This window comes from Abramis brama (genome assembly GCF_963993115.1).
Source record: "Abramis brama genome assembly, chromosome: 3".
In the NCBI taxonomy this organism is placed as follows: Eukaryota; Metazoa; Chordata; class Actinopteri; order Cypriniformes; family Leuciscidae; genus Abramis; species Abramis brama.
The window spans coordinates 2654976-2669874 of record NC_139965.1 but is presented as its reverse complement, the minus strand read 5'-3'; the positions used below and the strand labels follow the sequence as shown (position 1 = coordinate 2669874).

Genomic DNA, 14899 nt, shown 5'->3' with positions numbered 1-14899 from the left:
TTTGCATTTTTAAAAGAGACGTATAACTCGTTTTATTATTATTGAACGTGAGAAAAACAGCAGATAACACTTGAAATGATGAAAAATGACAAAGAGATTCACAATCCCTGCACACAAACATATGAGCAACTCATGATAAAAAGTTAAAAAATAAAAATGCATGAACCTCCACAAATAAAGCGGGACAGAAACACGATCACTGCAGGGATGTACAGCCGGAGCGCCGGTGTTGAACACCCGGATCCGCGGGACAGAAATGCGTGTATTGCTACGATGATCTCCTGTTTCTGCGACAGCGATTCGCATTCGGGGTTTCCATGCGGGACGAACGCGAGCCGAGCAGGGTCACATGACCATTATGGAACGCCAACCCTGACATAACAACGAATAAATAAATAAACAAAGAAATGTAAAAAACCCCCAAAAAACATAAAGTTAAAAAAAATCCCTTATTTATACTTTTATTTCCTTATTTACGTAAAATTTTATTTTTTCCCCACTTTTTTTCATTTATTTATTAATGCATTTATTTATTTCCACGTTTATTTATGTGTATATGTATTTATGTCTACACTGAACTCGTGGCCGTGAGGAATCGATGAAGTCGTGGCCACGAGAAAAATATATCAGAAGTTTCAAATGTCGAAATGTATATTTATGATGATGTCAGGGTTGGCGTTCCACAGACGGTCGTCAGTTCCAGTGTAGATCAGCCAAACCCCCCTTTTGTCCACATTTACTCTCCCAGCGCGCTCTATCCTCCGCGTGAAGCACACAACCACTGTTTTCAACAGCAGAACCAGTCATTTAGACTCAAGTACACATTATACTTCATCTCTAGCGTCGTCCGCATCAGCGCTATGATGCGTTACGCTGCACTTCTGGAGCGTCTGCCGCATGAAAACCAGCTCTTCTGTGTTTCATCTCTGAGGCGACATCAGTTTAACGTTCATGTTCAGACTCCTGCTCTCTCTCACACACACACACACACACACACACTAGGTCCAGTATCAAACGCTTCGGCCCTGAGTCAGTCGCGCGATTGGTCCGTCACATGCACCTGGTTCGATGACATCATATGTGTGCACAGATATTGCTGCATGTTGTCATACGGTTGTGGCGGCGCAGAAACTAAAGTCGAATGATTATTATTATTATTATTACTATTACGGCGCAGGCGAGAGACGCGGCTGGCAGGTTCTCGTCAGTGATCAAGCAGACTAAGACACACGCATCCCTCTCGCCGCCGTGTGATTGGCTCTCAGGAGTAGATGGTGATGACCTCACTTCCTCCTCCGCGCACCAGCAGGACTCGCTCGAGTCCCTCGGTCAACACTTCCAGGAACTCCATGTCTGAGGGAACAGAGTCAAGGAGCATCCGGAGAAGTGGACAACAGGACACAGGTCATTAGTCTACACTGGGGTGAAGCCAGTTGCTGTGAGCTAGCTGCTAATTTTAGTCAATTGTACATTAATTAACATGATTTAAACACTGTAATGCCATACACGACCCACGACTGACCACGGATATTATACATGTATACAGTTATTATATTACAGAGGACATAACCGGCAGAAGGATACAGTTCTCGTCCCCGTCCGTGTTCCTGGGCGGCCCGGGCATGTTGAGCAGCACCAGCCGAGCATCATGGGACTTGTTGACGATCACCTCGTTGAGTTTCACAGCCGTGTGCATCCGCCGAACATTAGACTGATCTCTGCCAGAAATATTCAAATATTATATTATTATAACATGATATTATTATATAGTAATAGTAATTATTATAAATATGCTGAAATAGTAGGAATACAATTTAAATAAATCTAATCTAAATAAATTAATTAAACATTTTTTTATTAAATATATTTATTATTTCAATATTTGATATAAAAGCAATCCAATAAAAAAAAAAAAAAATTTTTTTATTAAATATAATATATTTATAATTGTAATATTTACTATTACTATTTTTTCTTTTTTCTATTTTACTTTTCTATTTAAGAATTATCATTTGTGAGTCACTTTGGATAAAAGTGTGCCGAATGAATAAATGCAAATATTATTATTATAACTATATTTATTAATAAATTATAATAATTTATAACATACATATTTAAATAGTTTATATATAAAAATTAACATTGCAATTTTAATAACAACAATTATTATTATAAATATGCTATTACCGGTATACAATTAAATATTAAATATTTTAATTTATTAAATATATAAAAATATTGAAAATTATTATAATATTTATTCATATATTATAATACATTTTAAATAAATATTTAAATATTACATTATAATATATATATAATTATAACATTTTCCATTTTAATAATACAAATTATTATTATTATTAAAAATATGCAAATATAAAGTTAAATATTAAAATCATAAATATTTAAATGTTATAAATGTATAAAAATCTATTGAATTCTTTACTATACATATACACACACATATATATTTAAGATGAATTGTTTGCAAGTCACTTTGGATAAAAGCATCCACTAATCTAAATGAATAAATGTAAATGTAAATAATATATTATAATAAGTACAATATTTATTACTGCAACTGCAAATAATATAATTGTATCACAGACATTTTATGAACATAAATAATATTAAAATATACTTGTAAATAATAATTATAATATAATGTAATATTATTTGTAATTTTAATAATATAAATATTATAACAATAAACATTAAAATAACAGCATAAAGCATTTTAACAGTAATTATTAAAACATTATATAATTAAAACATACTATTATTTGTAATTATTTATAGTAATTTATATGTAATTTTTTGTAATTATATGTAATTATTATTGTAATCATTATAAATATACTGATAATAGTAATACAATTAAAATAATAAATATTTAAATAAATATTTTTTTATTAAATCCAATATATTTATATATTTTAATATTTTATATAAAAATAATATAATTAAAATAAATATTTAAATAAATAAAAATACTTTAAATATATTTATAATTTTAGTATTTGATATAAAAGTAATACAATTTAAATAAATATTGAAATAAATAAAAATATTTTTTTAGTAAATATAATATATTTATAATTTTAATATTTGATATAAAAGTAATAAAATTAAAATAAATATTGAAATAAATAAATAAAATACTTTAACAAGAAACATTAAAATTACAGCATAAAGCATTTTAACAGTAATTTAAGGAGGTGCAATATAAATATATATATATTGTTTGGTATTTTTCAGCGTATTTAATCATAGTATTATTTGCACCCTAAAAAACAGAAAGTTTTCCAGCTCCACTGTATCAGTCCGAGACCCTGAGCGTGTGTGTGTGTGTGTGAGCGTCTCACGGGCGTATGTTCAGCATGTCCCTGAAGCCCTCCGGTGTGCTGCAGCACGAGGCCGTGTGTGTGTGTGTGTGTGTGTTGCTGAGCAGCTGCAGGGCGCGGTCTTTGGTCCAGGTCATGTGGACCCGCCGGTGGTCCGCGCTCTTCTCCGGCCCGTCGGTGTCGTCGTCCTCGTCAGAGCCGATGCTCGTCAGACGCAGCATTGAGTTCCTGTCCTTCACCAGCTGTGCCTGACACACACACACACACACACACACACACACACACACACACACACTTTAGAACACACTCACACTTCATACACTCCATGAATGTTATAGGAGTATTAGGCTGCTGTCACTTTAAGAGCTGCACCGGTCTGATATACTGATACACCTCTGTGAAAAACACTGAAACAGTCACAGAGGAATCAACAAGACGAATAGAAATGTTAATTTTATAACAAGTGTGCTCTTCCTGACCTCAGGTATTCGATTCCAGTATTTGAATCGATTTTCGATTCCCAACCCTAGTGAAGACTGGACAAAACCAGCGAAAAATGGTTTTGTTGGAATCAAATGCGACTAAAAAAAATCGAGTCAGGAATCAATGTTGATTTATTGATAGTTTCAGATTCAGATAACTATAATAATAACCCTCATTATCTGTGGTAGGTTCTGCTGTCTTTCTAGGGTTCTGTGTCTACTGCTGTCTTACTAGGGTTCTGTGTCTTTCTAGGGTTCTGTGTCTACTGCTGTCTTTCTAGGGTTCTGTGTCTACTGCTGTCTTACTAAGGTTCTGTGTCTACTGCTGTCTTTCTAGGGTTCTGTGTCTACTGCTGTCTTTCTAGGGTTCTGTGTCTACTGCTGTCTTACTAGGGTTCTGTGTCTTTCTAGGGTTCTGTGTCTACTGCTGTCTTTCTAGGGTTCTGTGTCTACTGCTGTCTTACTAAGGTTCTGTGTCTACTGCTGTCTTTCTAGGGTTCTGTGTCTACTGCTGTCTTACTAAGGTTCTGTGTCTACTGCTGTCTTTCTAGGGTTCTGTGTCTACTGCTGTCTTACTAGGGTTCTGTGTCTACTGCTGTCTTACTAGGGTTCTGTGTCTACTGCTGTCTTTCTAGGGTTCTGTGTCTACTGCTGTCTTACTAAGGTTCTGTGTCTACTGCTGTCTTTCTAGGGTTCTGTGTCTACTGCTGTCTTACTAAGGTTCTGTGTCTACTGCTGTCTTTCTAGGGTTCTGTGTCTACTGCTGTCTTACTAGGGTTCTGTGTCTACTGCTGTCTTACTAGGGTTCTGTGTCTACTGCTGTCTTTCTAGGGTTCTGTGTCTACTGCTGTCTTACTAGGGTTCTGTGTCTACTGCTGTCTTACTAGGGTTCTGTGTCTACTAGGGTTCTGTGTCTACTGCTGTCTTACTAGGGTTCTGTGTCTACTGCTGTCTTTCTAGGGTTCTGTGTCTACTGCTGTCTTACTAGGGTTCTGTGTCTACTGCTGTCTTACTAAGGTTCTGTGTCTACTGCTGTCTTTCTAGGGTTCTGTGTCTACTGCTGTCTTACTAGGGTTCTGTGTCTACTGCTGTCTTACTAGGGTTCTGTGTCTACTAGGGTTCTGTCTCTACTGCTGTCTTACTAGGGTTCTGTGTCTACTGCTGTCTTTCTAGGGTTCTGTGTCTACTGCTGTCTTTCTAGGGTTCTGTGTCTACTGCTGTCTTACTAGGGTTCTGTGTCTACTGCTGTCTTTCTAGGGTTCTGTGTCTACTGCTGTCTTACTAGGGTTCTGTGTCTTTCTAGGGTTCTGTGTCTACTGCTGTCTTTCTAGGGTTCTGTGTCTACTGCTGTCTTTCTAGGGTTCTGTGTCTACTGCTGTCTTTCTAGGGTTCTGTGTCTTTCTAGGGTTCTGTGTCTACTGCTGTCTTTCTAGGGTTCTGTGTCTACTGCTGTCTTTCTAGGGTTCTGTGTCTACTGCTGTCTTACTAGGGTTCTGTGTCTACTGCTGTCTTACTAGGGTTCTGTGTCTACTGCTGTCTTACTAGGGTTCTGTGTCTACTGCTGTCTTTCTAGGGTTCTGTGTCTTTCTAGGGTTCTGTGTCTACTAGGGTTCTGTGTCTACTGCTGTCTTTCTAGGGTTCTGTGTCTACTGCTGTCTTTCTAGGGTTCTGTGTCTACTGCTGTCTTTCTAGGGTTCTGTGTCTACTGCTGTCTTTCTAGGGGTCGAGGGACAGTGAAACCTACAAGCAGACAAAACACTAGACACACTACGGGTGTGCGATACTGACAACAAAAAAAAATCGATATTTCTCTATATTTTCTGGGATTTTATCGATAACGATAATTAATCATTTTATGGGTATTTTAACTTTATAAAGACATTTTTAACCTATTTAAATGTATTCATCATATTTTGTGTCAAATCGTGGGCAATATCGTACGGCTTTAATGCATTTACACAGAATGTTTCATGCAGCTTAGACAAATGAATTATGTGTGAATTCACAGTATTCATCAGCCGGATGACGTACTACTTCTGAAGTGTGCATGCGATGGACACTTTACTATCACTGTATCTCTGTAAAGCTGCTTTGAAACAATCTGTATTGTAAAAAGCGCTATATTAATAAAAGTGACTTGAACTGACAATCCCATGATGCCATACTCAAGAAAGTGAGCTATTTTCATCGAGTTTCAGCCGATTCATTCAAACGGCTGATTCATTCAGGAACCAAGCATTTTAATGTCTTAATGAGTGAGTCATTGAATCATTCAACAAGTCACTGTTAATGAGTGAGTGAGTGAATCATTCAACAAGTCACTGTTAATGAGTGAGTGAATCATTCAACAAGTCACTGTTAATGAGTGAGTGAGTCATTGAATCATTCAACATGTCACTGTTAATGAGTGAGTCATTGAATCATTCAACAAGTCACTGTTAATGAGTGAGTGAGTCATTGAATCATTCAACAAGTCACTGTTAATGAGTGAGTGAGTGAATCATTCAACAAGTCACTGTTAATGAGTGAGTGAATCATTCAACAAGTCACTGTTAATGAGTGAGTGAGTCATTGAATCATTCAACATGTCACTGTTAATGAGTGAGTCATTGAATCATTCAACAAGTCACTGTTAATGAGTGAGTCATTGAATCATTCAACAAGTCACTGTTAATGAGTGAGTGAGTCACTGAATCATTCAACATGTCACTGTTAATGAGTGAGTCATTGAATCATTCAACAAGTCACTGTTAATGAGTGAGTGAGTCATTGAATCATTCAACAAGTCACTGTTAATGAGTGAGTCATTGAATCATTCAACAAGCCACTGTTAATGAGTGAGTCATTGAATCATTCAACAAGTCACTGTTAATGAGTGAGTGAGTGAATCATTCAACAAGTCACTGTTAATGAGTGAGTGAATCATTCAACAAGTCACTGTTAATGAGTGAGTGAGTCATTGAATCATTCAACATGTCACTGTTAATGAGTGAGTCATTGAATTATTCAACAAGTCACTGTTAATGAGTGAGTGAGTCATTGAATCATTCAACAAGTCACTGTTAATGAGTGAGTCATTGAATCATTCAACAAGTCACTGTTAATGAGTGAGTGAGTCACTGAATCATTCAACGTCACTGTTAATGAGTAAGTAATTGAATCATTATTGACTACATTAAATGATATAAATATAAAAGAGATACAGATGTATTTTTGCCCTTTATCTTGAATATTGAGGGCATTATAAATGCATTTTAATAGAGTAAATTACGCAATGCTCAATGTGCACAGTGTGTGTGTGCACTCTCCAGGTGTGTTTAGCGAAGTGCATGACATACTCGATAATGTCAGATCGCACATTGTTAAAAAGCGATCAATATATATCGCACACCCCGACTACACATGAACACACACTCTTCCTCTAGCCTTCAAACACAGGCTACGTCTGAAGCTCACTAGAGCTGAACCAAAGCTTGAACTCACGTCATCAAAGCTCCAGCGAACTCTCTTCAGATCGAGTCCAGGTGAAAGGTCACATGAGCAGATGAAGTGAGCATTTCATATGAACACGAACACACACACACACACACACGCGCGCTCTCTTCGCTCACCTCTCTCTCTCGGTCCGACTTGGAGAGACGCATCTGCCGAAGCATCTGCGATCTCTGCTCCATCATCAGAGTCCTCTCGTACGTGTACGCGCTGATGTCACTGTCGTGCTGAAAGACACACAACGACCTTTAACCTTTAACTCACAGAATCTCACCATAAATCAGATTATATGATGCTGACATATTCAACTACAAAACAGGTTTTATTCAATATGTACATGTTTTGAAATTGGTTTATGTACTAATATATTAACCCTCTGAGGTCTGAGCTGTTTTCTGGGCCCTGGAGGTGTTCTGACATGCTCTGACATTTCTGGTTATTTCTGTTACTTGTGACATTTTCATGGCTAAAGTCTAATTACACTGTATTCAGCACAAACTCTGCTACAATAATATATCAGCAGCATGTATGTAAAAGTTTGTAGTTTTGAGATAATGACATTTATGCATGGTTTTTGAAAATACAAAAAAAAATTCTCACTGAAATAAGGCCATGAAACCCATACTGATTATTTCTTCACAAGACTTTTGAAAATTGTATGACGTAGCCTAGAATATTTGCTGCAAAACTATGTGAAAATCACCCTGACTGCTCATTCAGATAAGACAATATATTGATTTAAAAATTTTACGACGTGTTTTGTGTGAAAAAGCCTTATGCGAGAGCTCATTAATATGTAAGCTTTTCTCACCTGAGAAAGACAAAGAACCTCCCCTAACGGCCCTATTAGGAGCTATCAGGCCCCTATCATTCTGAGCAACCTTGCACAATACTGTAAATGAGGAGATTTAAAAAATAATGGCTTTTAAATTGTTTGGATTTATTTACAACACAACATAATCCAAAGATACACAACAAATGCCAAAAAAGCACTTCAAAGACAGAGACCTTTGTGCCATTCCTAAAAACATTGTACATACCTTTCATTTCCAAGATTTTCACTTTACCATGTTCACGTACTGAGACTCATGTGAATGTTGAAGTCCTCAGTGGCATCTGGGACCTGAAAAAAAAAAAGTGAACATACTGATATCAAGAGAAAGGCCTGCACGATTTTGGAAATAAATATTAGATTTTTCTGGTTAAAATTGCTTTTTAAAATTCCTTTTTAAAATTCACAGAATACACACACACGTTTCCAACGATATATAATATAATGAACACCAGGTTTGTTGTGCCTTGTAGGCATAAGGTATATGCGCAGTGCGGATAAAATAATAATAACAATAAATAACCTATAGCAGCCTATAAATCTTCCAAAAGAAGCTAGAGAAAAATATATTGATTATCATGTTACTTCAAATGTTTCCATCCGTTATGATGATATGAAATGAGATAATAATAAAAACATGAAGCCGTTTGGTGCGTTTTGCTTTCATCCAAAATATGATACATTCAAACGCGATCGCTTGCAAAATATGATACATTCAAACGCGATCACTCTCAAATATAAAACATTATGGTTACCATAAACATATCTATGTTTGAGCAGATATCCACAAACACAGTAAACACATATGATACATTCAAACGCGATCGCTTGCAAAATATGATACATTCAAACGCGATCGCTTGCAAAATATGATACATTCAAACGCGATCACTCTCAAATATAAAACATTATGGTTACCATAAACATATCTATGTTTGAGCAGATATCCACAAACACAGTAAACACGGGTCTAAATATTATAATATTCCCCATATATCTAGCAACAGTTCAGCTGCAACGTGACATTTATGCAACAATAACAAACTAGGCTATGTAAGAATTTCTTACCTTATCTTTCTTGTCTTCAAATCGCGTTCTTCTTCTTCTGAGGTAGCCTAAATCCAATGTAAGCTCAGGCACGTCTTTCAAACTCGACGAAAAGTGAAGTGAAGTGTTTTGTTGTTGAGGTAACGAGCGCGTTCGCGTTCCATGTGGAGATTTGCATGTGAATATCTTTTGCGCGAGTAGGCGTGGCCAAATTAACTGTAATGAGCAAGCGTTTGAGAAGCTGGACATCTTGTTGGTTTTATACAAATTACTTAAACAGAGAATATTTGTTTTCGTTTTGAATCCGATCATTTAAAAGTACACACTTAAATGTTTATAAAGGTATATGGCTCATAAATGTGTGACAAGTATTCGCTGAGTTTTGTTTCAGTTTATAGACGTGCTCAAGAAAAAACAGTTCACCGCGACGGAGAGGCAGAAAGCACACCCTGTTTATTTTCTTTATTTTACAAAAGCACAATGTTTTGATTTGATTGTAAGTGGACACATACAAAAGGAGAAATATCACAGATTCTTTTTTTATATTTCTTTTTTCTGTATGACCATAAATGATGGAGTAATTTAAGTTTATAGTGCTACAATGTGGAGAAAATCCGGCAAAACGCGTCGGCGCGTTTGTCGACCTCAGAGGGTTAAAAGGTGTAAATCCAGCTTTTAATGTTGTTTATGTGTCTATGTGGTGTTTTTAATCTGCTTTAAGACAAACCATGTGTAAATTCATAAGTCGACTCCATTGCTGAGTATTTCCTCCTTAAAACTGCAGTGAACCAAAGACAGTCTCAAAAACACGCTTTGAAATCGCTGGTGTTTCTGACGTCACAAACTACCTTGTAACCAATCAGATCAACGTGTGATCGTCAATCAGTGGATCTCTGAGCTGAGTGAGTGAGTGGAGGCGGGGCTCATTTGCATATTCATAGAACCGTGTATACTAAATGAGGCAAGGGTGTCGAGTTACATTCAAGATATTTTAAGGCATGAAGACACTTTTTTCAAAGGAAAAAAAGTTTAAATATGTCATTTTGGTGATCAAAGATGAGTTTTAAGAGATCAAATTATTGACTTAAAGGGAGACTTTAATACATACGAACTTGGATTTTATTGGTATGATAATAATGTGTATAAAGACACTTAGGGTTGGGAATCGAAAATTGATTCCAATTCTGCAATCGGATACTTGATATAAAATTAAAATTGCAATTCCTCTTATCGATTCCTTTGTGAGCATTTCAATATGACTTTAAACCATTCAAGCGATATCAGTGTATTAGATCCGTGCAGCTCTTAAAGTGACAGCAGCCTAATATTCCTGCAAATAAAACTGGTCCCAGTATAGAGCCCTGGGGAACCCCACACACACAAGTAGAAGAATAATCCCCTAAACTGACTGAAAAAGTCCTATCCTTCAAATAGAAAGAGAAGCATTTCAGGGTTACGGCCTGAATACCAACCCGATCCCCAACCCGATCCCCAACCCGATCCCCAAGACGATCCCCAACCCGATCCCCAAGACGATCCCCAAGACGATCTCCAAGACGATCCCCAACCCGATCCCCAAGACGATCCCCAACCCGATCCCCAAGACGATCCCCAAGACGATCCCCAAGACGATCCCCAACCCGATCCCCAACCCGATCCCCAACCCGATCCCCAACCCGATCCCCAAGACGATCCCCAAGACGATCCCCAACCCGATCCCCAACCCGATCCCCAAGACGATCCCCAACCCGATCCCCAAGACGATCCCCAACCCGATCCCCAACCCGATCCCCAACCCGATCCCCAAGACGATCCCCAACCCGATCCCCAACCCGATCCCCACCCCGATCCCCAACCCGATCCCCAAGACGATCCCCAAGACGATCCCCAACCCGATCCCCAACCCGATCCCTAACCCGATCCCCAACCCGATCCCCAAGACGATCCCCAAGACGATCCCCAACCCGATCCCCAACCCGATCCCCAAGACGATCAATGAGAATATTATGATTCAACTGAATCAAATGCCGCTGTAAGATCTAACAAAAGTAGAGCAACACGGTTTCCAGAACCAACGCCTCATGGGTGTCATTCGAGACCCTCAGAAGAGCAGACTCTATGGCCAGCTCTAAACCCTGACTGGACTCTATCGGAAATGTTATTCCTCATTAAAAAGTCATTAAGCTGTGCATTCACAATTCTTTCCAGTATCTTAGATATAAAAGGCAATTTCGAAATGGGACGAAAATTACTCGTGTCAAAGGGGTCTAAGCCGGAACAACACCAGATGACAAACTAATGTTCATAACAGACAGAATGCTTGGGCCAATGGAATCAGGCTTAAACAGAGGAGAAGGAAACGCATCACCAGGAGACCTGGCTTCATATGAGCAATTATATCTTTAAGCCGCTGCAGAGAAACTGGTGTAAAACTGGTCAGTTGATTATAAGGGTCAACAGAAGCAATAAAGCTAACAGATGAAATCTAAGGTCTAACTCCATCAGTCTCACCAATGAAGAAGTTGAAGAGCTCTTCACACACGTCAGCAGAAGGAGCGAGTGCTTCTCCAGCCTGATGATTTCTGTTCATGATATTCAATAATATCCAAGTTTTTTTTTACCTTATTGGAATCGAAATTAGGAATCGATAAACAGAAACGAACTCGTAAAAGGTCAAACGATACCCAACCCTAAAGACACTATTTAAATCTGCTAAATGTGTTTCAAGTCTTTCCTCCTGTTGACGTTCGGCAGAGAGTTTATGTAATCAAAATACCAACATTATCCATTTAAAATACGTTACGCTTTATTTTAAGGTGTCCGTGTTACAGTGCATTTATGTACTGAGTATTAAAAGTAACTACATGTACTTACTACAGGGTTAGAGTTAGAATTAAGGTCTGCTTTGGGTTATTTGCCTGTAATTAGGCATAATTTACTGTTATTACTACAGTAACTACACGTGTTCGCAGAGCGTGTTGTGTGTGACGCTGTGAGTGCAGCAGAAGCGCTCACCATCTCCACGACCTCCACGTAGGCGTCGATGCGCAGGTGGTACAGGAACGTGGCCAGGTCCTTCTTCATCTGGATGGAGTTGTCCTCCATCTGAGCCACGGTGAAGATGCGCATGGAGCACTTACGCCACACCTGACACACACATCTGCATTTACTCCACATACAACATCACATGACTATGAAGTCTTGCTTTCTGTGAAATTGACCAAAATTAAGTGAGTTTATGATTAAACCAGAACAAAAATCTGCCAAAATCCACTTAATTCAAAGGGAAGTTCTTCATTTAGCTTTTAGTGAAGGGTTTTCTGTTTATTGAAGTGATAACTTATTTTTATTTGGTTTATTCTCACTATGCAGTTGTGTGAGGGTGTGTGTCTAAGAGTGTGTAGTCATGCCTTCATTTGCTAGGCTTGGTAAATGTTTTTATACATGTATGTTTTAATTATACCTGTGAAGCACTTTTGGCAACAGCGTTGCTATTAAATGTGCTATATACATAAATCAAAGTTGAAGGTGCGATTGAATATATATGTGCGCTTTCTTTACAAACCAACCCCCAACAAACTACTTGTCTGGCCTTAAAAAAATGTATAATACAGAATTATTTATCGCTTCCACGAGAATTGGAATTATTTTGACAGTGTTTTATCTAGAGGTAAGGGGAGACACTAGTGACACTTCAGGACTAAAGATGAATAAAGAATAAAGATGTGTAGGTATTGGTATTGTAGAACAGGATATATATAGAAACACACACACACACCTTGTGTTGTCTGAGCAGGAACGGCAGCAGCATCAGCATCCCTCCGTCATGCACGATCCACCACACGTCGATGAAGCCCTCGGTGCACGGCTCGCTGTTGCTGGGGAACAGGGAGATGTTCTTGGGCACCAGCAGAGCCAGATGAGCCGTCGTGGTGACGCGCACCGTGTCTAAACCAGCAGAGAGAGAGACTGAGAGAACGGCCTCACAAAACACTCACCGCAGAATCAGTGTCTGAAACGCTTCCATAAAGACTCAGTCTCTCTAAGCCCCGCCTCTCTGAGCGCTGCTCTGCTCTGATTGGTCAGAAAGCAAACGCTCATTATCATATCTGAATCTCAGCTCTTGATCACAGCGATACGAACAGGGTTCACCGCATCAGTCTCATACTCTCTTACTGACGACTCGTTTCAGTTCAGAATCACTTTCTTTTAGGAGACAAAAACTTTGATCTTTGCAGAACTTTTAGATTATATTAATTAGATTCTATCATCATAATAAAAATCATAATAAAAAATTATCATCTGAAAGCGCATAATAGGGGCTCTTTAAAAGCCTCAGACGATCTCAGTGATCAGTGTTGATTTCGTTAATTAAAATTAAAACCATTTAAAATATATTTTTGTTACTTGAAATAAAATGTCACGCAACTATAATCAGACTACAACAATAAAAACAATTTGAATTATAGATATATAAATAATATTTGTGCCATTACATTTACGCAAATCAGTTGATTTAGCGGTCTAAATGATAAAATAAATGTTCAGTAATATTAATGATTTAACGGCACTGACACTGAATGAGAGCAGAAATGTAGTCGAGCTGCTTCACAGCTGAATTAGTTTCATAATTGATGAACTTTGTAACATTAACACTGTTATTTCACTGTTTATTACATTGAAGCTGCTTCTGTATTATATAAAGCGCTGTAGAACTATTTTTATAGTGTTTTTACGTTTGTTGAACAACTGCGTTTACATGCAGAATAACCCGCGAGATTGACGGCTCCGTCGGACTGAAAAGCCTCCATGTAAACGCCTGAATTGATTGAGCTCGACCCGAATGACAGCTCGATCGGATTGAAAGGGGTTTATTCCTCTTCTAATCGGATCGAGAGAACACGTAAACACTTGATCGGATTGAAAACCGAAACTGAAAGCACTGCGCATGTGCGATGACGTAGAATAGCGTAATGTGACGTGCGAAACGAGCTGTTCTCCTGTTGAATAAAGTGTGGTATAAACGAGTGCCTCGTCCTCCTCTTCTGCGTGTGTGGAGTGGAGCAGGACAGCGGCCCTCCAGTGCTGCTTCAGACGCTCATCCACTGCTTTGGGGCATTTTTACTGCGTGATCAATATAAGCAGCGGCTCATGTGTTCATTGTCTCCAAATTATGAGCAGAAATGGATAAATATCAAGTCTGCTGGTTATACAGGGTTCCCACACCTCGGCTAACTTCAAATTCAAGGACTTTCCAGGTCTAATACCCTCAAATTCAAGGACTTAATGTGGGGACACGTTTCAAGTAAGAGCAAGGTTACACCCTGGTAAAATACATCGTTGCAGTTTTGTGTGCGTGAACGTCATGGCAACACAAGTGCCTCACGCGGCAGGAAACGTCTGAAGACGCATCTTTTTTTCGGCAACGCTTGATCCATTAATACTAACACCTTCTCTTCTTTTCTATTCTATATCTATCAAATATAATAAAAGTGCATGTCCTGCGTTAGACTAAACTGGGAAGGGTCACAGCACTTGCACAGTGTTGTCCTATTGTTAGTTTCACTGCTTCTATTGCTCTGCTCATTTGTAAGTGGCTTTGGATAACAGTGTAGATGTAGATTCCCGAGGCGTGTGCAGGTGTGATGGGAACACACTCACTGATGAAGGTCTTCCAGCTCTGCGGGTCTTCGCTCTGC

The 14899-nt window shown here is 38.3% G+C and overlaps 1 protein-coding gene across 2 annotated transcripts in view; it reads right to left on the bottom strand.

The window, feature by feature from the left end:
- The window catches only part of LOC311079592 (solute carrier family 12 member 6-like), a 32067-nt gene continuing 17168 nt past the window's right edge, over window positions 1-14899 (bottom strand). The window contains exons 13-20 of one of the 2 annotated variants that reach the window (XM_084109164.1): window positions 14862-14899; window positions 12979-13148; window positions 12216-12347; window positions 7441-7548; window positions 7313-7336; window positions 3369-3595; window positions 1585-1718; window positions 1-1353 (exon numbers count right to left, since the gene is read on the bottom strand). The exon at window positions 14862-14899 is cut by the window's right edge and continues 158 nt beyond it. In XM_084109164.1, the coding sequence (XP_083965290.1) occupies window positions 1262-1353; window positions 1585-1718; window positions 3369-3595; window positions 7313-7336; window positions 7441-7548; window positions 12216-12347; window positions 12979-13148; window positions 14862-14899 (925 nt within the window). In that variant the 3' untranslated portion in view covers window positions 1-1261. The remainder of the gene's footprint in view (window positions 1354-1584; window positions 1719-3368; window positions 3596-7312; window positions 7337-7440; window positions 7549-12215; window positions 12348-12978; window positions 13149-14861) is intronic. The other variant, XM_084109165.1, reaches the window with a different exon arrangement.